The sequence below is a fragment of the Sciurus carolinensis genome, chromosome 11, assembly GCF_902686445.1.
Source record: "Sciurus carolinensis chromosome 11, mSciCar1.2, whole genome shotgun sequence".
Taxonomy (NCBI): Eukaryota; Metazoa; Chordata; class Mammalia; order Rodentia; family Sciuridae; genus Sciurus; species Sciurus carolinensis.
The window spans coordinates 44464553-44488569 of NC_062223.1; the positions used below are offsets into that span (position 1 = coordinate 44464553).

General features: G+C 34.8%; 1 protein-coding gene and 1 non-coding gene across 7 annotated transcripts in view; one reads left to right on the forward strand and one right to left on the reverse strand.

The window, feature by feature from the left end:
• The window catches only part of Hipk3 (homeodomain interacting protein kinase 3), a 97812-nt gene that overhangs the window by 41954 nt on the left and 31841 nt on the right, over positions 1 to 24017 (reverse strand). For all 6 annotated transcript variants that reach the window (XM_047516195.1, XM_047516190.1, XM_047516191.1 and 3 more), the window contains exon 2: positions 19443 to 20541. In XM_047516195.1, coding sequence (XP_047372151.1) covers positions 19443 to 20541 — 1099 coding nt within the window. The remainder of the gene's footprint in view (positions 1 to 19442; positions 20542 to 24017) is intronic.
• On the forward strand, positions 13121 to 13227 carry LOC124960789 (U6 spliceosomal RNA). Its single transcript, XR_007104121.1, has one exon. It is a non-coding gene; the product is annotated as a U6 spliceosomal RNA (small nuclear RNA).

Genomic DNA, 24017 nt, shown 5'->3' on the forward strand with positions numbered 1-24017 from the left:
CCCTAAAAAGAAGAAGAAGAATCTGCTGTTAATAAAGAAGTTTGCCACCCATCACGTCTCCGGGTTGTTCTTGCTGGTGAGAGCGACAAGTGGTGCTGAAGCCCCGGGAATCTTACGTGCCGCGGAGAGGTGAGTGAGGTGAGCAATGATCGGTGAAAGTGTGCACCCAGATCTGTCAGTGGACAGGGAGGTTTCCTAGAGACGAGAATATTGTGATTGCGATAAAGTTCCTAGGAACGAGAGGTGAAAGTTTCCTCAAAAAATGGGGAACGAGGTTGCTAGATATCGAATGGAAGGTCCCTTGAAAGAAATTCTTAAAGCTAACGGCACTTCCTTAAAGACAAAAACCGCTCGGGCATTTTTAAAGCAGGTAGAGGAGATTTCACCTTGGTTTTTGGAGAAAGGATTGCTAAATATCCCACAGTGGGAACACCTGGGGGAAGATTTAAAGCGCTGTCCGGTAACGCTCCCAGGGACGTTAGCAGTTTGGTCATTAGTCAGAACTTGTTTGCGTTCCCTTCGGGAGGCTTTACAAAAGGCAGTTGCGCAGGGAGAGGAAGTGTTAGAAAAGGTAAAAGAAGAGTCACAAAAGGGCTCTGTTAGCGCTCAGTCAGATTCTGATGAGAGCGAAGAGGGACTCTCAGAGATGGAGTTTAATAAAATTAGTAAAGAAACAAAGTGTTCTCAAGCTGGTTCAATTAGTCAACAGGCATTAAGGGAATTGGAGAGCATAGGGCAGCAGTTAGAAGACAAAAAAAAAAGGCGTTACAAAAGGCTTTACAAGAGTTGAGCTTACAAAAATATACAGTGGCACAGTAAAAAAAAAAAAAAAAAAAAAAGGAGAAAGTACAAATAAAACCACAAACAGAGCACAAAGAGAAAAATCAGTTTAGGGGAGGGTCCCCCTAGGCAGAGAGCTCAGCAGCTCCATTCCTTAAAAGTAGTAAAAAATAATGTTTTGTGATTTTCTGCATTCAAACCTAACCTGATTTCTCAACCAGGTAAAAAAGGGGTTAAAAAGTCCTGGGTAATCCTCCCTCCCCCTGCCTGGCCTTGCTAAAGCCACGTTGGAATGTAACTGCAGCTGGAATGTAACTGCAGCGTCTCAAGGAGAAAAGGGGGGTAACCTGAAGATAAGAAGAAAAGAAAAAAAAAAAAAAAAGATGTCCGTTTTAAACTCCTGGGCCGCTACACAAAACTAACTTATTCTTCAGGATTCTTGTTTTGTTTTGTTTTTTCTTTAATGCTGTATTTTTGAGCTCATAATTTTGATTCTACATACCTAGGTTAATGATTTTTTTTCTTTTTGATCAGTTCTATTTTTTATCCAACTGAAGTTTTTGAACAGCTGTTTCATTGCAATGAACATTTACCTATAAAGTTACAAGGCCTTTGATTTTGTGTTATGTGTTATGTTGTGCTGTCTAATGTCATGTTTTGTCTGCGTCAAAACTGAGCGCTCTTAAAATTAAAATTTAAAAATGGATCCAAATACTTTTATTCACGTGATTTAAAAAGGTTCAATTTAAATTGGGTAAACTAATAAAAGTAAAATATCTTTAAAAATAACTTGCAAGTCTCCAGGTGGTCAAACTAATGAAATGTTAATGTTAAACAATGTCTAATATCAATTGCTTCTAGGACTTTTCTTCAGCAGGAAAGAGGCAACGGATCCTGTCCAGGACACTTGTCTGATATCTTGGTTTTTATAAAATAAATAAATTGGAGTTAACATGTATGGGATTACTCAAATGTGTTTGTAGAGACGTCTGGTTAATTTACAAAGTTAAAATGCTAATTGTTAAATAACATCAAGTACTTTTAACTTCTTAAATTACATGGGGTATCATACTTAAACATTATTGGTGTCTTCATAGGTTGGTAAATAAAAAGGGTTTAAACTTGCTTTGTGTCATCACTAAACTAAAAACAAGGTTATTAGAAGTTATGTCCTAACAAGTGGAATTCTATATATAAAGGGTCCCAAAAGTTTCAACTGTTTCAATTAAGAGTACTATAAACAACAAAATATTTAATCTTATTAAAATAGAGTGATTTATCTAAATTCAAAAATTTCATAAGAGTTGTTTCAGAATGTGAACAAAAAGGGGTCAACAAATAAAATAAAAAAAATAAAAGGTTCTGGGTTTAAAATGTATTTAATAAAAAGGAAAAGGAAATGTTTCTGGGTAAGAAAGTCTGTGTGTAAGTAAAGGGCAAGTTTCAACAAGTCTGTGTATAACTAAATTGGTTGTATGTATGTAAAACAGCTAAAGCTATTTAAGGTTTTTTCTAAGGTGAAATACTAATGTTCTGATATAAGCCAAAGTTTAATCTATATGGTAAAATGACATGGTAAAATGGCAAGGATTTCTTAGAAACACTAATTTACTTTAACTTTGTGTCTCTTAAGTTTTATCCTTTAGAACAATTGTCTTAAAAATAGGGGTTTATACAATTATGGTTAAGCAACTGTTAAAGATTGTACTACGTTATAAAGTCTAAATTTTTCTTTAAAAACTAAAATTGGTAAGAACCAATTCCTCACTAAAATTAAAATAACTCTAACCACAGATGTACCTTATAACCCACAAAAACAAAGTATTGTCGAACATACACATCTCACCCTCAAAAATGCTCTTTATAAACAAAAAGGGGGAATAGAGGAGACTTTCAGGTCCCCTAAAGATAAACTTTCTCTTTTGTCTCTTTGTTTGGGGTTTTTTAACTCTGGGTAATAAGGGTAACCCGGTGCTTTACTGGAGCTGCGGCTCAGTTTGTGTGTTTCCATGGAATAAACTAACTTACTACCTCTTTTTAGTCTCTTAGGAGGAACAGTTCAACTATGTAACAAAACAACTGCTTCTTTCAATTGTACTTCAGATTTGTGCTATCTCTCAATGTTAAAATGCTTCTAGGTTCCTGCTGGCAGACTTAATGTGTGTTCCTACCTTCCTACCAGTCCCAGTCTCTGTTACAGATGATGAATTGCCAGTATTGCTTTCCAGAAATAAGAGGGACTTTGGAATCACCGCAGCAGTCATTACCGCCATAGTTGCATCAGCGGCAGCAGCCACTGCGGCAGCTGTAGCCTTAACTACGTCTGTACAATCTGCAGCCACAATCAATAAGGTGGTTCAACAGACTGCTACTGCCTTATCTACTCAGCAGACAGTGGATCAACACTTAAAAGCAGGGATTCTTTTAGTGAACCAGCGAGTGGACTTACTTCAAGAACAAATGGACATTTTACAGGAACTGTTAAACGTGGGATGTGTTTATCATCTGGCGGGACTGTGCGTTACACCTGTAGCTTACCATAACTTCAGCTATGCAGCAAATTTGTCTAGAATCTTGTCTGTTCAGCTACGTTCCAACTGGTCTTATGAATTTGATAATCTTACAGCTATTCTTAGATCTCAAATTGTTAGCCTTAATGCTACTAGAGTTGATGTAGCTCCAATGTCTGAAGTGCTAAATTGGTTATCCTCCTCTTTCAGTTTTATTAAGCAGTGGGCTGGTATGGGAGCATTATGCATGCTTATGATCATTGCTGTTATCTTCCTCTCACGCACTATCATGCGTGTGCGCCAGAGTCAAGCGAGAGATCGTATCATCTTCCATCAGGCCATGGCTGCCCTAGAGGCCGGCAGCTCCCCACAAGTGTGGCTCGCGAGGCTGGACCATTGACCAGACGGGTAAGGAAGGAGGTAACGCCGTACCGACCTAAGACAGGAGCTGTAGCATGCTCTACAGTTATCCGATGACGGGTAAGGACGGTAGTTGACCACTCCGCCTAAGACAGGCTTGGTCCCGAGCTTTTCTTTTAAAAGAAAAAAGGGGGAACTGTCGGGGTTTCGGCCGGACCCCTGGCCCTAGGTGGAGCCTGGCCAAGATGGCGCCTGGCAAGCTGCCAGTGCGGTTGAAAAACTGCTATTCTGCACGTATACAACTAACTTCACCTTGAGGAAGTCTCAGTAATTGGTCAGGGCCTCTGCATGATTCCTGCGTGATTCTTAGGTGCTTCAAGTTATACCCATATACGTCTATCTTCTCCCCACATATCATGAATATTCTAATTAGTTGATATAACCTATATAAGTGACAATAACTTCCCTAAAAAGAAGAAGAAGAATCTGCTGTTAATAAAGAAGTTTGCCACCCATCACGTCTCCGGGTCGTTCTTGCTGGCGAGAGCGACAGTTGTGGCTTTGGGTATATATTTGTATACCAGCAAGTGAGTCTCTCTCTGCTTCCTGATCATCATGTGAGCTGCTTCCCTTGGCCACATTCTCCTGCCATAACGTTCAGCCTCACCTCAAGCCCCAAAGAATGGAGCCTGCCTTCTATGGGCTAAGACATCTGAAACCTTGAGTCCCCCCAAAAAACCTTTCCTGCTCTATAGTTGTTCTGGTTGGGTCCTTTTTAGTCACAGCAGTGAAAAAGTTGACTAAAACACTTACTAAAACAATAGACATATTCAATGCTATCCCTATAAAATTACAACAGTACTTTTGTAGAAATGAAAAAAAAAGTCTAAAATTCATATGAAATTTCAAGAGACTCAAAATAGCCAATTTGGAAAATAAAAATTGAAACTGGGAGACTCATACTTGCCAATTTCAAAACTTAATACAAAGTTATAGAATCAACAAATGAGGATGAAGCTCAGTGTTAGAGTACTTGCCACACACGCACTATGCCTTGAGTTCAATACTCAGCACTGTCAAAAAAGTTCATAAACAAATAAACAGTCAAAAAATTAAATCATCACATCTGTGGTCAACTCAAGTCCAATGAGGCTCCAAAGACCATCAATAGGGAAAGGACAATCTCTACAATCAGTAGTGCTTGAAAAACTGAATGTTCACCTATACTAAAGAATGAAGTGGAAATCCTACTTCACACCAAAATTTAATTCAAAACGACCAGAAAGGTTAAATTTAAAAACTAAAATAATAAGTTATTAGAAGAAAACATAAGTAGAAATCTTCGTAACCTCAACTTTGACCATGGTTTCTCAAATTTTATACCATAAGCACAGGCAATAAAAGGAAAAAAATAAACTGGACTTTATCAAAATTAAACATTTTTGTGCATCAAAAGACACTGTCAAAAAAGCGAAAAGACAACTCATAAAATGGGAGAAATATTTGTAAATAACATCTGATAATGTTTTAACATTCAGAATATAAAAAGAAACCCTACAACAACTCAAAAAGAAAAAAAAAACCAATGTTCACAGCAACATTATTCATAAAAATAAAAAGATGGCAATAACTTCAGTCTCAATCAATGGGTAAATGGATAAATAAAATATAATGCATATATAAAAAATGGAATATTATCCACTCATTAAAAAGGAATAAAGTTCTGCTATATGGCACAACACAAATGAGCCTTGAGCATTACACTGAGATGACCCAGACACAAAGGGCAAATACTTTGTAACTCCATTTATATAAAGTAACTAGGATAGGCAAATGCACAGATACAGAAAGCAGATTAGAGGTTACCAGGGGCTGGTACATGAGGAAAAAATAAAGTGAGGAGTTACTGCTTATTGCATTCAGAGTTTTTGTTTGAAAATATTGTGATGATGTTTGCACACAGATTTGTGAACAGAATTAATGTCACTGAATTGTACTCTTAAAAATGGTTAAAATGGAAAAATATATATTATGTGTATTTACCAGAATAAAAAAAGGAGTCAGGCAAAAGGTACCAAGTCTACATGTCTATCCTTACCAAAACAGAGAAATCAAAGTATATATCTAAGTGTACACTATTATGGTCCCAATCAATTCATAACACACCTCTAACACTACAGGATAAAATGGAAGAGGCAGAGACTACAGGGTAAAATAATGAATTAATAATCTAGAGCCAAAGTCCAAACCAGAAAAGGAAAGCTAAGAAAAGTATGGCAAAATTTACACATGAGGATATTTCCAGGGTAAAATTAATAGGACTTGGTCACATAATGATTAGGGAAACAGCCAAGTCAAAGAACTCGAAGTATCTAACACTGAAAAACTGGGCAAACAGTTCCTTTATTAATCCTGACCTACAATATGGGAAGATGAGAAGATTTGGGGAGAAAGATTAACTGACCATGTTAGTGACATTCAGAGATTGTCCAAGAGGACACAGAAATAGAAATTAGGGGCTGGGGTTGTGGCTCAATGGTAGAGTGCTTGTCTGATTACACGTGAGGCACTGGGGTCAATCCTCAGCACCACATAAAAATAAATTAAATAAAGCTATTGAGTCCATCCACAACTAAAAAATATTTTTAAAAAAATAGAAGTTAAATGTTCAAAAATAGATGTAGCTAGAGGAAGGTATTTCAAATTAAAAAAACTAAAGTCAAGGATAAAGTAAGCTCTCCAAGAGGGAACTACATTTTTTTTAAACAGGAAAGGGACTGGGACTGAGTCTTGAAGACAGCATTCATTAGCACTTTATTCAAACAATAAAGTGTGTAAGAGAAGTGAAAAAGCAATTTGAGGGTATAGTGTTAAGGAACTTTCCATAACATGAAGCACAAACAGTGCTGAATGGCAGAAGTCTAGCCAGTTGAGGCCTTTAAAAATACATTCAGTGATGTACACCTGTAATCCCAGCAACTCAGGAGGCTAAGGCAGGAGGATCGCAAGTTTGAGGCCAGCATAGCTCAGTGGTAAATTACCCGAGTTCAATCCCCAGTACCAAGAAAAACGCATACACACACACAAACACATAGGGCCCTGGGTTTGATGCCAGGTATCACAAGATAAAATAATAAAAATTATATTTATGTAAATATGTATGAAATTACATATATATGGCCAAAAGAATCCACCGTATTTAGTAATTAACAAATCACAAATGTCCTTCACACAGTTTGAGGAAGATAAAGGGGAAATCCCTAAAGAAGTGTGGAATATAAAGAGGTAAAACTAAGCTCAAATCAATTCTGCAATTTAGCAGCTGTGCTCCACTAGAAAAGCTGCTTAATGTATCTGAATCTCAACTTCCCTATCAGTAAAATGAAGACAGTATTACTACTTACTATGGTTATTATAAGGGTAAAAGATAATTATATAAATTTTCTAGCATAGTAGCTGGGACTAAGTACACAATCAATGCCATTCTTTCATGAATTCTGTTTATCTTTATGTTCTCAACCTCTGCTTTAAAAAAAAAAAATCTACCACTATGACATGACAGAGAATACAGACCTTAAAAAATGTTAACGCAGAGAAAACTGGTAAATAAAATTAAAATTCAAGATTAATTTTCTTTTTTCCCTATTCAAGTCCAATCATCTGAAAAAAACAAAATTTCTTGTGATAACAAGAATGAGAAGGACATTTTCACATGCTATTGATGAGATTATAAACTGGAATAGCACATTTCTGGAAGGAAGCAAGGTATTGTCTATCAGCAAAATGTACACATTCTTTGACTTAACGATTCTCCTTGAGTATTCGTAACTATCCAAAGTCACATAAGAAAGTTCTCTGTGGCATTACTGAAAAACTAAATCTATATCATAGAAGCCCGGTTAAATAAAGTACAAAAAACATTTTATAAAATTACAAAATGGTGGGAGCTCGGGATGTGGCTCGGTGGTAGAGCGCTGGCCTAGCACGTGTGAGGCACTGGGTTTGATCCTCAGCACCGTGTAAAAAAATAAACAAAAAAAATAAAGTTAAACATTTTTTAAAATTATAAAATGGAGCCATGATACCAAATAAATTGTTCCTGTTTTACTTCATACCCTTCTCTATTATTATAGGGTTTTTTTTTTCCCTGACAGCAAGCCTCTATTACTTTCATAATTTAAAAAATATGACATTGAATAATTTTTAATTAAACTGGCATTTAGATAAATGAAATATAATTTTTTTGCAATTCAGTGTTTCCTCACAAAGGAAATATTTATTCTTTTTAATGTCAAAGTTTAGTGCTATTAGATTCTCTCTTGTAAGTAATACAATCTCTCCACACCAGCTGAAACCTAAATTATTCACTGGCCACTGAACTGGCACTCTTCCATGGTAGCACACTCACTGTTATTAACATTTGGGGTGCTGAATTCCATTCCTGGGAAGATGCTGAAGACTCAGAAAGGCACAAATGCTTAGAGGTGTATGAAGTCTAGAGTGACACCTGATCCATGATATCATTACATTCTGTTGTCATAGTACATTCACAAGGCTATATGCACCTTTAAATAAGGCTAGGTATAGCCCAAGGAAAATACTGAAAAACTTTGAAATTGAAGGCTTTTATTCAATAGAATTAAAAGTCATCAAAAAGTTTTCAAGAGAGCCAACATAATGGGAGAAAATCTGTACCACACGTACCTCAGATAGAGCAGTAATCTCCAGGATATATAAAGAACTAAAAAAAACTTAACACCAAAAACACCAAATAACCCAATCAATAAATGGGCAAAGGAACTGAAAAAGCACTTCAGAGAAGATATAAAATCAATCAACAAATCTATGAAAAAATATTCAACATTCTAGCAATTAGAGAAATGCAAATCAAAACCACACTGAGATTCCACCTCACTCCAGTCAGAATGGCAATAATCAAGAACACAGGCAACAATAAAAGTTGCAGAGGATGTAGGGAAAAGGTACACTCATATCTTGCTGTGGAACTGCATATTGGTACAACCACTATGGAAAGCAGAATGGAGATCCTCAGAAAACTTGGAATGGAACCACCATTTTATCCAGTCATCTCACTCCTAGGTTTATTTATACCCAAAGGACTTAACATCAGCATACTACACTGACGCAGCCACATCGATGTTTATAGCAGCTCAATTCACAATAGCTAAACTAAATGGACAGAACTGAGAATATTATGCTAAGCAAAATAAGCCTGTCCCAAAGAACCCACAGAACCAAAGGCCAAATGTTTTCTCTGATATGCGATGCTAATTCACAATAAAGAGGTAGAGGGGAGAATAGAGGTGCTTTTGATTAGGCAGAGGGGAGTGAAGGAAGAGGAAGGGATTGTGGGGGTAGGAATGATAGTAGAATGCATTGGACATTATTATCCTATGTCCATATATGATTACATGACCTGTGTAACTCTACATCAAGTACAATCAGAAGAATGAGAAGTTGTACTCCATTTATGTATGATGAGTTAAAATGCATTCTATTGTCATGTGTAACTACTTAGAACAAATTTAAAAAGCTAAAACCTAAATAAAAAATTTTAAAAATAAAAAGAAAGAAGTCAATAAAAAGTCTTCGTTAAGCCTCTGAATAACTATTTAACAGATACTTACAATTTTAGAATAAGGTCTTTCAAATCAGATATAAAAGATGGACCAACCTCGTTTGCATGGCATTAAAATTATATTTTACAGCTACCATGAATAGAATTAATACCACTTTATGTTTATGACCAAGTTTTTTAAAAGTACTTTTGTGGGGCTGGGGTTGTAGCTCAGTAGAAGAACACTTGCCTAGCATGTGTGAGGCACTGGGTTTGATTCTCAGCACAGCATAAAAATAAATAAAATAAAGGTCCATTGACAATCCAAAATAAATTAAAAAAAAAAAAAAGGGTGTTTTTGTGTCATGCAAGTAATCCCACTAACTTAGAAGGCTGAGGCAGGAGGATGGGAAGTTTGAGGCTAGCCTGGGCAACTTAGGGAGACTCAGTCTCAAAAATTAAAAAAAATAAATAAAAGGGGGGATGGGGATATAGCTCAGTAATAATGCACTCTGGGGTTCAATCCCCAACACCACACACACAATAAAAAGCTAAATATAAACAATGTTTTTGCCCTATTCCCCTATTCCTGACTAGTATTATTGAACATTATATATTACTTACCATCTTATAACTTAACATCACACCTATAATGGAAGAGGACAGTAACAATACCAACTTTAACCCATTCTTTCTCCCTCTTTTTTTTTTAATTTAAAAAAAATTTTTTTAAGTTGTCAATGGACTTTTATTTTATTTAGAAGTGGTGCTGAGAATCAAACCCAATGCCTCACACATGCTAGCCACCTCAGCCCTCTTCATCCCTCTTTCTAAAGCATGTAGTCCCCTAAGTACTGAACTGAAGAGATCTTGAAGAGATATATTTCATGGCACAGAACTCAGGACAACGTTATAAGCAAGGTTCTAATACTTTCAGATTTTCAAATGAGATACATTTATGTTTTCTCAAATAAAACATATGCATCTAATCTATAAGTTAACCAGTTTATTTTATGTGAAAGAAGCTGGGGATTTGTTCATTTTATAGCTACTAAAAGGAAATTTTTTAACAATAAAAACAAATGAGTTGCTTAATATAATTCATAAGCTTTACCACCAATATAGTCTTTAAAAAAAAAAAAACTAAATGAAGACTAAACTCATAACCCACCCCTCTAGCAAAGTCTAGAGATATAAGGGGGTCCATGAACTTTTATGTTTGATTCCATAATATATATGTTTCACAAAAAAAAAAGTGTTTATTTCTTCAAAATTAAAATCATATAAAATTGACATCAGAAAAGATCTACCGGGGTGGGGTTGCGGCTCAGTGGTAGAGCACTTACCTAACATGTGTGAGGCACTGGGTTTAATCCTCAGCACCACATTAAAAAATTAAATAAACAAAATAAAGGTATTGTGTTCATCTACAATTAAAAATATTTTTAAAACAAGATCTATCATATCCCACATACCTTACATACCCATGGATATAAGTAGGACTCAAGTTTCAGAAGGAAGCACTTGTAATTACCGAAAAGAGTTCAAGGTGAGGCTGGACAAATAATGTTGGGTTTCTATAAAAATAATCCATGCCTGAGTAGGAGTTACATTAGAAAACATCAGAAGTTCTTTCCAGTTTTAAAATTCTGTGAGTCCACGTTCCAGTCATTCACAAGGAGGACAAGCACTCCATTATGGTTCAGTGCGTGCCTATTACACATGCAAATCCACTACTGTGCTAGGTACAGGTATGGCCCAGCACAGTGACACAGGAGTCAGGAAAGATTCCATCAAGGAGATAATACCTAAGATAAGCCTTGAAGGCTGAAAGAGATGGGCTCTTCTTGCTCCTCAGCAAAAAGCAAGTTTCAAAGTATTATTAAACAAGGGAAGCTCCGGGTAAAACTGTACCACAAAGCTGAAAAGGGAAGATAAATAATAATAACATAGACAAAACACAATTCTTATTGACCACATTCATTAGTCAATCTACATTCTTAATATTCTGACACATCTTAAAAGATAGTTTTATCATTAAAGTTCTTAACTTGTGAGATCAAAGTTTTAAGGGGCAACGAGATGAAGACATAATAGAAAACATCAAGGGAACCCAAATAGCCAAAACAATTTTGAAAAGGAAAGAAAGGTTTAGAGAACTCAAACTTCTTGATCTCAAAGTATATTACAAAACTACAGTGATCAGAATAGTATGATACTACAATAAAGACAGACAAATAGACCAAAACAATAGGATAAAGAGGCCAGAAAGAAACTGTTGCATATATGGATAAATAATCCTTGACAAACATGCCAAGACTACTCACTGGAGAAAGGACAATCTTTTTAACAACTGGTGTTTGGAAAATGGCATATTCATAGGTGAAAGAATAAAGTTGGGTCCTTATCTCACAGCATATATAAAAAAAAAACTAAAGAGAGAAAGATTCATGACAACGGACTTAGCAATTATTTCTTTCATATGACACTAAAAGCATAACAAAAGCAAAAATAGAAAAATGGGACTATATCAAATTTAAAAAGTCATGTTTGCAAAAGAAACAATCAAAAGAATATAAAGGCAACCTATAGAACAGGAGAAAATATTTGTGAATCCTGTATCTAATAAGGAGTTCATATTCAGAATACATACAAAACAACAAAAAATCAAATAACCCGATTTTAAAAAGCACAAAGGACTTGACTTTTCTCCAAAGATGATATTCAAGTGGCCCACAAGCTTATACAAAGATGTTCAACATCACTATCATCAGGAAAATGCAAATAAAAACCACAATAACATATCACCTCACATCTATCAGACTAGCTACTATCCAAAAGAAAGAGAAAGAGAAGGAAAAAAAAAATACATATATACACAAACTTAATCTTGCCCATTGTTTGCAAAAAACTAAGTTGATGGTTAGGAAAGTGGCTGAATAAAATATAATCCACACAATGAAGCACTATACAGAAGTAAAAAATAGAATGAGAATGATCTGTCTCCTGACATGAAGTAACTTCCAGCAAACACTGTTAAGTATAGTCAAGTACAAACATGTAACTATAATACATCATATTTCTTGGAAGAAAGAGAATTTTAAAAAATAATATATTTATTTGCTGATTTGTACCAAAATACACACAACACAAAGTCAGAAAGTAATGGTAATAGTTACAAAAACAGCTGTATGGGAATAAAGTGGAAAGGATGGGGGAGAGTGGTAACGTGTATGAGACGAACTTTTTGTATAGTTCTGATTTTTAGAACCATGTTATTGATGAATCAACCAACCAACAAGGACACAATGGGACCCAAAATGGTATTCAACCAGAAACAAATGAACTTAACTGTATTTCAAATAAATAACATGGAAATGAGGGTAGGAGAGAGGACATTTAGAAAGGAGCTAAACTAAGCAACTTTAGAACACAGTATTTTGTGTATTCTAGTATTTTTTTTTTCACAGTATTTTGACTTCATACTCCAAATCTACCACCAAAGAATAAAAGAATTGTAAATGTTATACTTGAGATAGTAAATTAGGGGTAAGGGTGAACAACTCCAAAACTACTTTAAATGTATTCTAGAATTGAACAAATAACATTGTGGATAATGACAGCCTGTTTCTCAGCATCAGAGATGGGATTATTAAAAAAAGAAGAAAACAGAATGAACTCTAAGGTGTCAAATTTGGATAGATCAGCATGAATTCACGGTTTTAATATACAAATAAAGAAATACAAACATACAACAATAAACACACATATATTTCCTAGCTTTATACCTCGGGCTGAAAATGCAGTCATACTCTAATACCATAAGCATACTTGGCATTAGCATCCAGTTCTTGTTTTCTAAATAACCAGTCCCAATAAAAGGAAGAAGAGCATGCTCACTTCGGCAGCACATATACCAAAATTTGAACAATACAGAAAACAGTAGTGTGGCCCCTGTGCAAGGATGACATGAAAATTCATGCATTTTCATATTTTTTAAAAAATTAACCCCATCAAATAACTTAACATAGACTGGCTCTGTTTATGTAGGGATTTCTGTTTGGAAATAAAGTTGAATGACAAAGAATTAATTTTTTTAAAAAATTTTAAAAAGGTGGGGAGTTCCTTGGAGAAGTGGTCAATCCTAGGGCTGGGGCAGAAAGAGTACAAGGCAAGTCAGAACATCTTGTAGTGTCAGAAATTAAGTACTTAAGCATTTAAGGAACAGTGGAGCCACACCCAGGGGCACAGAAACAAGTATGAAGGGGCTCTCACTAGACAATCTGGGATGATTCGTGCAACAAAACAAAGAATAACAAGAAACAGATTATAACCTGTTCAATAAAATATGAACCCATGAATCCAAACTGATATAAACAAAGTTAAAAAAAAAAAGTTCTTCCTTATAGAACAATTCCTAATAGGGGAATGATGGAATTAGGAAAACCATCATTCAGCAACCCCAATTATAATTATTTAAGGTCAAATTCACCAACAATCTCAAAAACTGTCCAGTGAAAATAAGACAAGAAACAATATTATCTCTCCACAAAATGCTGATTAATTACAAAGGAAAAAAACAATAACTATATAAAAATAAAAAAACCTTGCCTCAACCAAGTGATCAAAGTTGATATCACATGCCAATCAAACATGAGGACATATCACTTCTATGAGATCTTGCCCAAAAAGTACAATCTGAAACTAATCATGAGAAACAGACAACCCACACTGAGGAACCGTCTACAAAATAATGGCCGGCACTCTTGAGGAGTGTCAGAATCACAAAGATAAAGACAGACAAGGAACTGTTCCATATCAGAAGACACACTACAGAAACATGACAAATCATGTAATGTGTGATTCAGGTTTGAATTCTGGGCTAGAAAAATGCAATTAATGGGACAGTTGGAAAAATCAAAATGAAGTCTCTTAAATAGCTAACAATATTGGATTGATTTTAATTTCCTCAAATCAATAGTATTTTGAATAGTTTAAATAGTTCATTAAATCAATAATATTGATGTGAACGGATGATGATTTTGATAATTGTACTAGAGTTATGCAAGAGAATGTCCTTAGTTTAGGAAAGGCACATTTAAGTATTTGGAGATAAAAGGGCTTTGTGTCTAAAACTTACTTTCAAACAATGTAAGAAAATATATGTGTGTATGTGCACAGAGAAAGAATGAGTAGAAAAGCTAGAGTGGTAAAATGTTAAGATTTAAAACCCATGGAGAATCGGGGTGAAGGGTATACAGGAATTGTACTATTTTTGTGACAATCTGTATGTCTAAAATTAACTCAAAGTAATACTTTTTCAAAAAAACAAAAAGCATCAACAAAAAGTTTCAGCCCCCTTTGTTCATCTCTTTCCCTGTTCAGAGTACTTTACTTTTTTTTAGTGCTTACCTACCTACCCATTAGATTGTAGGCAGGGACTATATTTGTGCTCTTCAATGTAAAAGCACCACCCAGCACCATACTTCTTCACACTTTAGAGGCACTAAATATTTCAAAAGACTTAATCATGGACCATCTTATGGTTTCTATTTTTGTATTTTTTATCTGATAACAAAAAAAATTTTTTGGTACTGTGGATTAAATCTAGGGAATTGTACATACTATGCAAGCACAGTACCACTGAACCAAGTTCACAGTTCACCCCCATCCCCTTTTTTTAGTTCTCACTAAACTACACAGGCTGACCTGGTACTTAACAATCCTCTGATATCAGTCTCCTAAAGCACTGGTTTTCAGGCAAGCACCACCACGCCTTGGCTCTCTGACATCATTTTAAGAGATCTCTAATTACCAATGAGTGACTATATAAAATGTTATATGTCTAAACAATGGAATATTATTTGGCAATAAAAGAAATGGACATGGATGAATTTTGAAAACATTACACTAGGTGGGCAAAGGCCTGTCAAAAAGGACTACATATTATATGGCTACATTTATATGACATGTTTGGAACAGGCAAAACCACCCAGACAGAGAATGTAGAATAGATGAGTAGTTGCCTAGGATTAGGGGGATGAGAAAATTGGGAAACAATGGTTCAAGGGTCCAGAGGTTTATTTAGGGGGTAATATAAATGTTCTAACATAGTATTCACTGATGCACAACTGTGAATATATTAAAGGCCACTGATCTGTATACTTTAAATGAATGAAGTTCAAGGTATGTTAATTATGTCTCAATAAAGCTGTTTACCAACCAAAGACCTAACATTTTCTCTGATATGCAGATGCTAACTCACAGTAAGGGGGAGTAGGGGGTGGCGAAGAATAGAAGTACTTTGGATTAGACAAAGGGGAATGAAGGGAAGGGAGGGGGAATAGGAATAGGAAAAACAATAGAATGAATGGGACATTATCCTACATGCATACATGATTACACAACCAACGTAATTCTACATCATGCACAACCAGAAGAATGAGAAGTTATACTTCATACATGTATAATATGTCAAAATACATTCTATCATGTGCAAATAATATGAATAAAAAATGTATTTTATTTTAAAAAGCTGTTTACCAAAGAACGATATATGCATGTATGAAAATGTCACAGTGAAACTTATTAATTTGTGCACTTAATATGTGCTGTAATTATGATTTTAAGGATAAAGTTTCTTTTTAAAATTTTTAACTTATAAAGATGAGAAATTAGAAGTAAACTTAAGAAATTTAAGGGAAAGGTAAGGATATAGCTCATTTTGTAGAGTGCTTGCCTAGCATGCACAAGGGCCGGGGTTCATATCCCCAGCACCACGAGAAAAAAAAAAAAGAAATTTAAGAAAAAGCACTTTGGAAAAATGAAAAAGTATGTATACACAGTGTTCTATTTTAAAGAACTATACATAAAATATTGTCCTATGGGTCTATCTATGTACCTTAATTTTGTTATAGGAATTTTGCGTTTGACACTTCATGGTCTAAGAATGAGAAACGGGTATGCCCAAAACAAGAAGTGGTAAAGTGTAAATTAATTTTTCACCATTCCATACCTTTTTGTAACTATTACATGCATAATAGAAGTTTTTCTTCTTTTTTTTTTTCTTCTTCCCTGAAGTGCAGGGAATCAAACCCAGGGTCTTGACCATGCTAGGCAAGCACTCTACCACTGATTTATACCCCAACCCCTAGAAACACTTTTTCGTTCAATAGCAATTAATGCTAAATTTGTAATGCAGCAAAAAATATAACTGCTCTACAGGTTACTTTACAACCCACTTTCCTGCCTCTGTGCTCTGAAAATGACTCAGAACCACAAGCTAAAACTCTATATTTAAAAAAAAAAAAAATTCATGACCTGAATGTTGCCACCACACCTCATAAATACACCACCTTCCGCTGCTAAAACCTTTTATGCATTCAAAAGCCTATGTGTTCTTGACAGAAACCATGCTCAAGCAGCTGAATTTAGAACATGCTGACCTTGAGCAAATCAATGCCCTTAGCATGTACTTCTGGCTTCTATCACTGCAAGAGCTAGACAGCCTCACCATCTATAGTAGTCAACAATTTCTGGCCACTGTCCCCTGTCTATTTTAAGACATCCCTACTACGTTTGTGTTGCAGAGTTCAAAGAAATAGAATAACACATCATGAACCTATGTGTTTAAACACAAATCATCTACCTTAGAAATCATGTTCCTAATGTGCTTAACTTGAAAATATTTAATTTGACACATTTCCTCCTCCTGATTTCACTTAAAATTACAACATCTTTTTAATAAAGAGTGAATTCAGCAACTATATATAACCATAAAGGTCTAATGGAAAAAAGTGAAAAATCAAGTATAAGACACTTCTGCTTATTATCTAATCATATTTGTAAGTAATCTGGTCATAAGCTACAAGAGAAATGGCAGGATTAAAAATAAAAGGCGCAAACAAATAAAGTAATAGCTATTTGCTATTTCCATGCAAAATTATACCAGACATCAAAATAGTGCCTATTAAAGACCACACATTTTCACCAATCTACCCTAATACTAACTCTTCTAACTCTCAGATCTAAAGTAAAGTTTATTTTCAATTTTTTATCCAAGCAACAAACCAAAATGTTTGCACTAGTCTTTGTTTACAAATACAAACTTCATTTTGTTTTAAATTCTAAACACAGGACCTGTTAGTGTAAAATAGCTGTTGTATAGCTTCTCAGAGTTTGGTAAATAATTTACCTGAAATTTATATATAAATACAAACTAGAAAATGGCTAATTGTACTTGGCAGTTACTCATAGCTTTTTTTCATCCTCAACACAGAAGCTAATATTTGTGCAAAGGCCTAATGCTAGAAACTGGTATCATAAAATATTTAGCATTTAAATTGCTTTTTAAAGGATTTCCTTTACTCTCTTGAAACATTTAACAAACCAACAGACATTCTCAAGTATAAAAAATAAATAAGGATTTTTTTTTTTCTTTTAACTCTCATCCAAAAGATTTCAAATACAGAAAAGGACACTAGGTCTAACACAGAATAAAGCAGGACCCAATAAAGTGAAATCATTTACTAACAAGTGAACTAAATATAGGGCTCAAGCAGCTGGGCTGAGAGTTTATATAACATGCTAGTTGACTGCTAAAAGCTCTTAAGACACAATTCATAGTGATACAAAGGAAAGGGGAAAAAGAAAAAAAGCACTATTTTCATGCTATTAAATATGATTTATGATAATTTTCCAGAAAAAAATTAACTAAAAGTTAATCTTATGTCTCAAGAAGTTGAAAATAGATTGTCAGGAGCATCACAGATCAAACAAATCTAATTGTAAAACTAAATAATATCTGCTACAATGCTACAACGGTGAATTACCTTTTAAACTATCTAAAAAGTTTTAAGAATGATGTCTAGCACTCTAATACTAAAAACCATACAACACAGAATACACTAACTACAGATCAGGCTATATTGCTAATTCCTAAAACATATTTTAATAAACTTAACTGTCACCAAGTTAAATGTGGAATTCTTTCTGAAAAACCACTGATGGAAGAGCATACATTTACAGTTTGCTTTTATAGCAGCTAATTAATTTCTCCTTTACTCTGCCCTCTACACTACAGCATATACTTGCAAGAAGGTTACTCAAGGTAATCAGAAAGAGTATAAAGGCAGATGCAATACCAGAAAATACCCCGTGTTGGACCAAAATTAGCTTCTTGTGTTTGTCTATTTAGTAACTCTTAAATAACCGATATTGTCACAAATATTGCTCCTACATCTGCCCCCTTATACTGGAGAGCATGGGGCTCTAGAGACCATCTAAGACCATAAATTTGTTTAGGCCAAAAAGAAAATAACTTAAAACTATACAACTATGAATTAAAAAACATTTTCACACTCATGAAGGAATTTTTGGTATTGTGAATCCTGGTAAACCTTTAGTTAGTCCCTTAGACTACTGTACCTCAGGCTACTGTTACATTATTCATGGCATTGGAGCCTCTATTAATATTTACATGGAAATTGTTTTCTTCTTTAAACTCTATCCCCCCACACAGCACCAACACAAAAATAGCATTATTCATAGCATATAAGCAGAAAAAATATTCATGACAGCCATGGAAATGTATTTGAATCTTAAAATCATTAACAGAATAACTTTATTTTTTCAAAGTTCACCAGTGAATTCTACCAAACTTATTTTTTCTTTGTGTGTGTGTGTGTATGTGTGTGTGTGTGTGTGTGTGTGTTTTAGTTGTAGGTGGACACAATACCTTTCTTTTATTTTTATGTGGTGCTGAGGATTGAACCCAGGGCCTGACATGTGCTAGGTGAACCCTCTACCACTGAGCCACAACCCCAGCCCTCAAAATAACTTTGTGAATTCTTTTAATTTTTCTAAATATTCAGTTACATGTGGATACAGCTTTAAACTATTTCTCTCAAGTGTTGAAATGCCCAAAGATAGATACAAAAATTACTAAAAATACTTTAACATTAAAGACTTCTGTTTGATCATCATTAATCATATATCATTTCTGGCTATAGTGAAAACAGTCATATCTCTTGAGCAAGGAACTAGTGGAGTTTTTTCTATTCTCCTTAAGCAGATTCTATGTCTCAATTTTTCAAATATCTTTAAAACCTCAAACCTTCACTGCTCTTGCCTTGATTTCCTTATTTAACTGAAGGAGCCTCTCACCAAATACACTCAAAAACTTCACTTAGCAGAAATTCAACATTGTCACCTACCTGTAGTACCGAGATTGTAGATATGTTGAACAAACAGTCTTTGAAACATGACTGGCTGACCCGAAGTCTATTACTTTAACCTTATATGGCTGCCGAACAGGATCCACCAACATAATATTCTCTGGTTTGAGGTCAGCATGGATTAAACCAAGACTTTTCAATTTTTTCAGTGCAGTGGCCACTTGCTGAAGAATGGGCCGAATCACTTTTAGTGGCAGAGGACTGAATTTATTTTGTTTCAGAAAGTCATACAAGTTTTGTTCCAGCATCTCAAAGACTAAGCAAGTGTGGTTACGGTGCTGAAAGCATTCATAAGCTCGTACAAAGTTATATTCATCAGCATTTTCAGTACTAAGTCTTGCTAATATGCTCACTTCTATTTGACCTTGACGTGCATAAGAAGGGTGATTCTTCAAAATTTTGATTGCTACAATTTCATTTGTCCCTCTTTTCCAGCATTTAACTACCTGGCCAAAAGTGCCTCGGCCGAGAAAATCAAGGACTTCATACGTATTTTTCATGGAGCATAAGACTTCATGCTGTACTAACTGATAGTCGCCTTCTCCAGTGGTACAATTCTGTTTTGATCCTGTGGTCGTTGTCACAACTGTCACTGGATTTCCCATGTTGGTTTGCAACATTGCAGGAAGTATGGTCAATTCATCGACAATCTGCATTGCGCTGCTATGACTATCCAACTCCTCACTCTTGCGCTTCAATCCACATCGCTGGGGGCCTTCTAGGAAATGTAACCTGTTTCGCCACGCCCCAATCTGAGGTGCCTGCACTCGAGCTTGCTGAGCTTGAGCTGCTATAACCTTTGTAGCACCTGCAGTATTTTTTAAAACAACAGCACTAGTCTGCAACGAAAAGTTCTGTCCTCGGGGTCTATTAAATGGTATCTTTGTCTGAAAAGCACTACCCTTTGTGGGAGGATGAGAATTTCCAAAGTTTCTACCATTCACATAGGTCCGTGGATAACTTCTTTCCTGGAAAACACAACTGCTTGGCTCTACCTTGAGTTTCTTCACACTACAAAAGGCACTTGACTGAGTTTGATAAACATATGGTGGGTAGACCAAGACTTGTGAGGCCATACCTACAAAAGAAGAAAAGCAAACATTAACAACAAAGTTTTTTTTTTTTTTTTCAATTTTAAATCTCAGGAAGAAAACTTTTCATTGTCAACTCCATAACTTGATTTTAAAATTATCATTATAAAGTTCTAATAAGAATTTTTCCCCTTGAAAAAGATAAAGACCTTTAATATCTCCATTATAGTTCATTAGCACTGCAGTTATTTGAGGCATTGCACAAAAAGGCTTATTAGACAAAGACTCAAGTGCACTTATTTACTCAAGAAGCTCTGAGTAGACATAATGGCCAAGATATTTCATAGAAACTATGCCAACCACATTCCCCTCTCCCCCCAAATAAAGTGTAGATCGCTAAACTGTACACACATGGCAAAAGTAATGCAATTAAAATTCATGAATCAATGACAAGGATACAAAATACACATTACATTAATATAGTTTATAGTCATATTCATTAAACCTAAAGCTCAAGAATTGCCTCAGGAAGAAACCATGCATGTTTTTAAAACATATCTTGGCAGGGATTTTAACTAAAAAAAGATGCATATTTCCTGAATAGGTAATCTTATTTCCTATATGCTCAGTATACTATCCTTTGATCTTAAGTTGTCATTATACTACAAAGACAACTTAATGACTTTCTACCCATTTACCTTCATGTTGCCTCTCTTCTCAATTTGTATTTTATTATATGGATATTCCTTTAAACTTCCTCCAAATAATAGTCATTAGTTCACTTATATTTGAAAAACAAGTTACTTAAAACCATTCCAAAGTTCCCAGAAACTAAATGATACTTTATCTCTGCATCCAGAAAGGATGTGAAGTTAATGAGGATAAAATACCAAACATTCTAACTACACAACCACGAAGTGCATAAATAGTTAATTCCAATTTAACATATATATGAAAAACATTTTACAGACATACAAGATTTTCTTCTGTATGACTTTATTTTACCAAAGTAGAATTTATATAATATGAAATCAATCCAGGAACTGCTGGCCTGTGTACATGAACTCAAAACACATACACTCAATAATTAATCCTCAAGACCACAAACTAAAAAGATCTTATTATTATATAGGTATTCAATCTATCATCTACTACTTGGTCTAGCACACAATAAGTCAAAAAAGACATTTGATAAAATCAGCACTTTTAAGTAATACTCCATATTTGGGAAAAAAAATCTTGGAATTTCCCAATGGTAAAATCCTTATGCAAATAATCAATTATAAAAATAAGCACATAAGCCAAATATAGGAACTTAGTATGATGCTCTCTTTATTTATGTCTGTCTGCAATCTACCCTTGAACACTAAGCAATCTCCTTTAGATTCAGACTGAAGTAAACGTGACACCTTCTTGCTAAAGTCTGTTCTGAGAAACACACACACATACACTACTCACACTCCAAGGCAAAGCTGGGTACTTAGCTCTCATAGAAGTCCCACATTCTTCTCATGCCTTTATTACATTGTAACTGTCAATGCACACATCTGTCTTCACACTAGGTATGAATCAAAGTGCCCAGGATATGTTGTCAATGTTCAATAAATTTGGTATGGTTCAATTAACTTCAAAATACCTTCATTCTCCACAATTTAAAAATCTGTTATCAAAGCCAGGAGCAGTGGCACACACCTGTAAACCCAGCAACTCAGGAGGCTGAGGCAGGAGGATCACAAGTTCAACGCCAGCTTCGGCAACTTAGCAAGGCCCTAAACTATCAAGACCCTGTCTCAACATGTGTGCCTATGTGTGTGTGTATGTGTATATACACAATATGTATATGTATATGTATGTGTATGTATATACATAGATATATATACTGTTAACTGTGTAGTCTTCCATTATTTTAACAAATCACAATCATCAACTCTCTTAACTCAGAAACAACATATTACCATCATAATTTGTAATACCTATACTGTCAAGTATAAACTAACAAAAAAAAGAAGCTAACTTAAAACTATAAAAAAATTAATTTGTAATATCTATAATATTAAAAATAACAAGAGCTATCACCTACAGAGCACTTACTATGCATCAGTTAAATAAATGCTTTACTTAAATAATACTTAATTTAATATTTAATTTTGTAAAATATTTTATTTAGGGCTGGGGTTGTGGCTCAGGGGTAGAGCACTTGCCTAACATGTCGAGGCACTGGGTTCAATTCTCAGCACCACATATAAATAAATAAAAATAAAGGTTTTTAATTAAAATTTTTTTAATTTTTTTATTTAATCACAGAAATATCTTTCCAATTTTCTGTTAAAACTAAAGCTCACAGGAACTGGGTTACTGGCCCAACATCACACAGCCAAGGTGTGGTAAAAGGAAAAAGAAAGAACACTACACTTAAGATAAGAGCATACATTTAAACCACGTTCCAACACCTCAGAGTTTCTTATTCACTATTATCACATTCCTAAACTGACCTGGCCTTGAAAAAGAAAAAAAAAAAAAAAAAAATCAGCTACAATACCTTAGAAAAATTAAGAGTTGATGTTCCTTGTGTTAAGAGAAAATTGCAAATTAAAATCCTTAAGTTCAGCCAAAGCACGTACCTATTATCTCAGCAACTTAGGAGCCTGAGACAGAAGGATCACAAGTTTAAGGTTAGCCCCAATGACTTAACAAAACCCTCAGCAACTTAGCAAAAGACCCTGTCTCAAAATAAAAAATAAAGAAGTTCTGGAGATGTTAGCTCAGTGGTAAAGTACCTATTGGTTCATTCCCCACTACCAAAAAACAAATAAAACTTCGAAATTCTAAAGTTCCAAGCCATTTTATATATTTTCTTTTCTTTTTTTTTTTTTTTCCTCCTTTTTGCAGTGCTGGGAACTGAATCCAGGGGAGCTCTACCACTGAGATATTTCCCCATTTTTATTTTTTATATTTTTTATTTTTGAGACAGGGTCTCACTAAATTGCCCAGGCTAACCTCCAACTTGCAATCCTCCTTCCTCAGTCTCCCAAATTTCATCATTTTCATAAAACATCATTATCTACTCCATTTCAAAACTCTACTCATTCATGATTCTTTTAATGAAACAAAACCACACTGAAAATCATTTGTTTTCTGGGTATTCTGTCTTTTGTTTTTGTTTTTGTTTTGTTTTTTGGTACTGAAGATTGAACCCAGGGGGGCTTAACTACTGAGCCACATTTCTAGACTTTTCTTTTTTTATTTTTATTTTTTTTAATTTTGAGACTGGATTTCACTACATTGCTGAGGCTGACCTCCAACATGCAGTCCTCCTGCCTCAGCCTCCCAAATCACAGGGATTACAGGCATGCATCACCACACCGCACTAAAAACTCTTAATAGAACAAACTCATCCATTAATGCACTTCGGTTAAGTTCCCTAACCTTATCCTCAATCATTGAAAACTGCTATGGTTTCCCCCCTGGTATTTTTTTCTTTCTTTTTACATTTTTTAGAATTTTTTTTAGTTGTATGTGGACA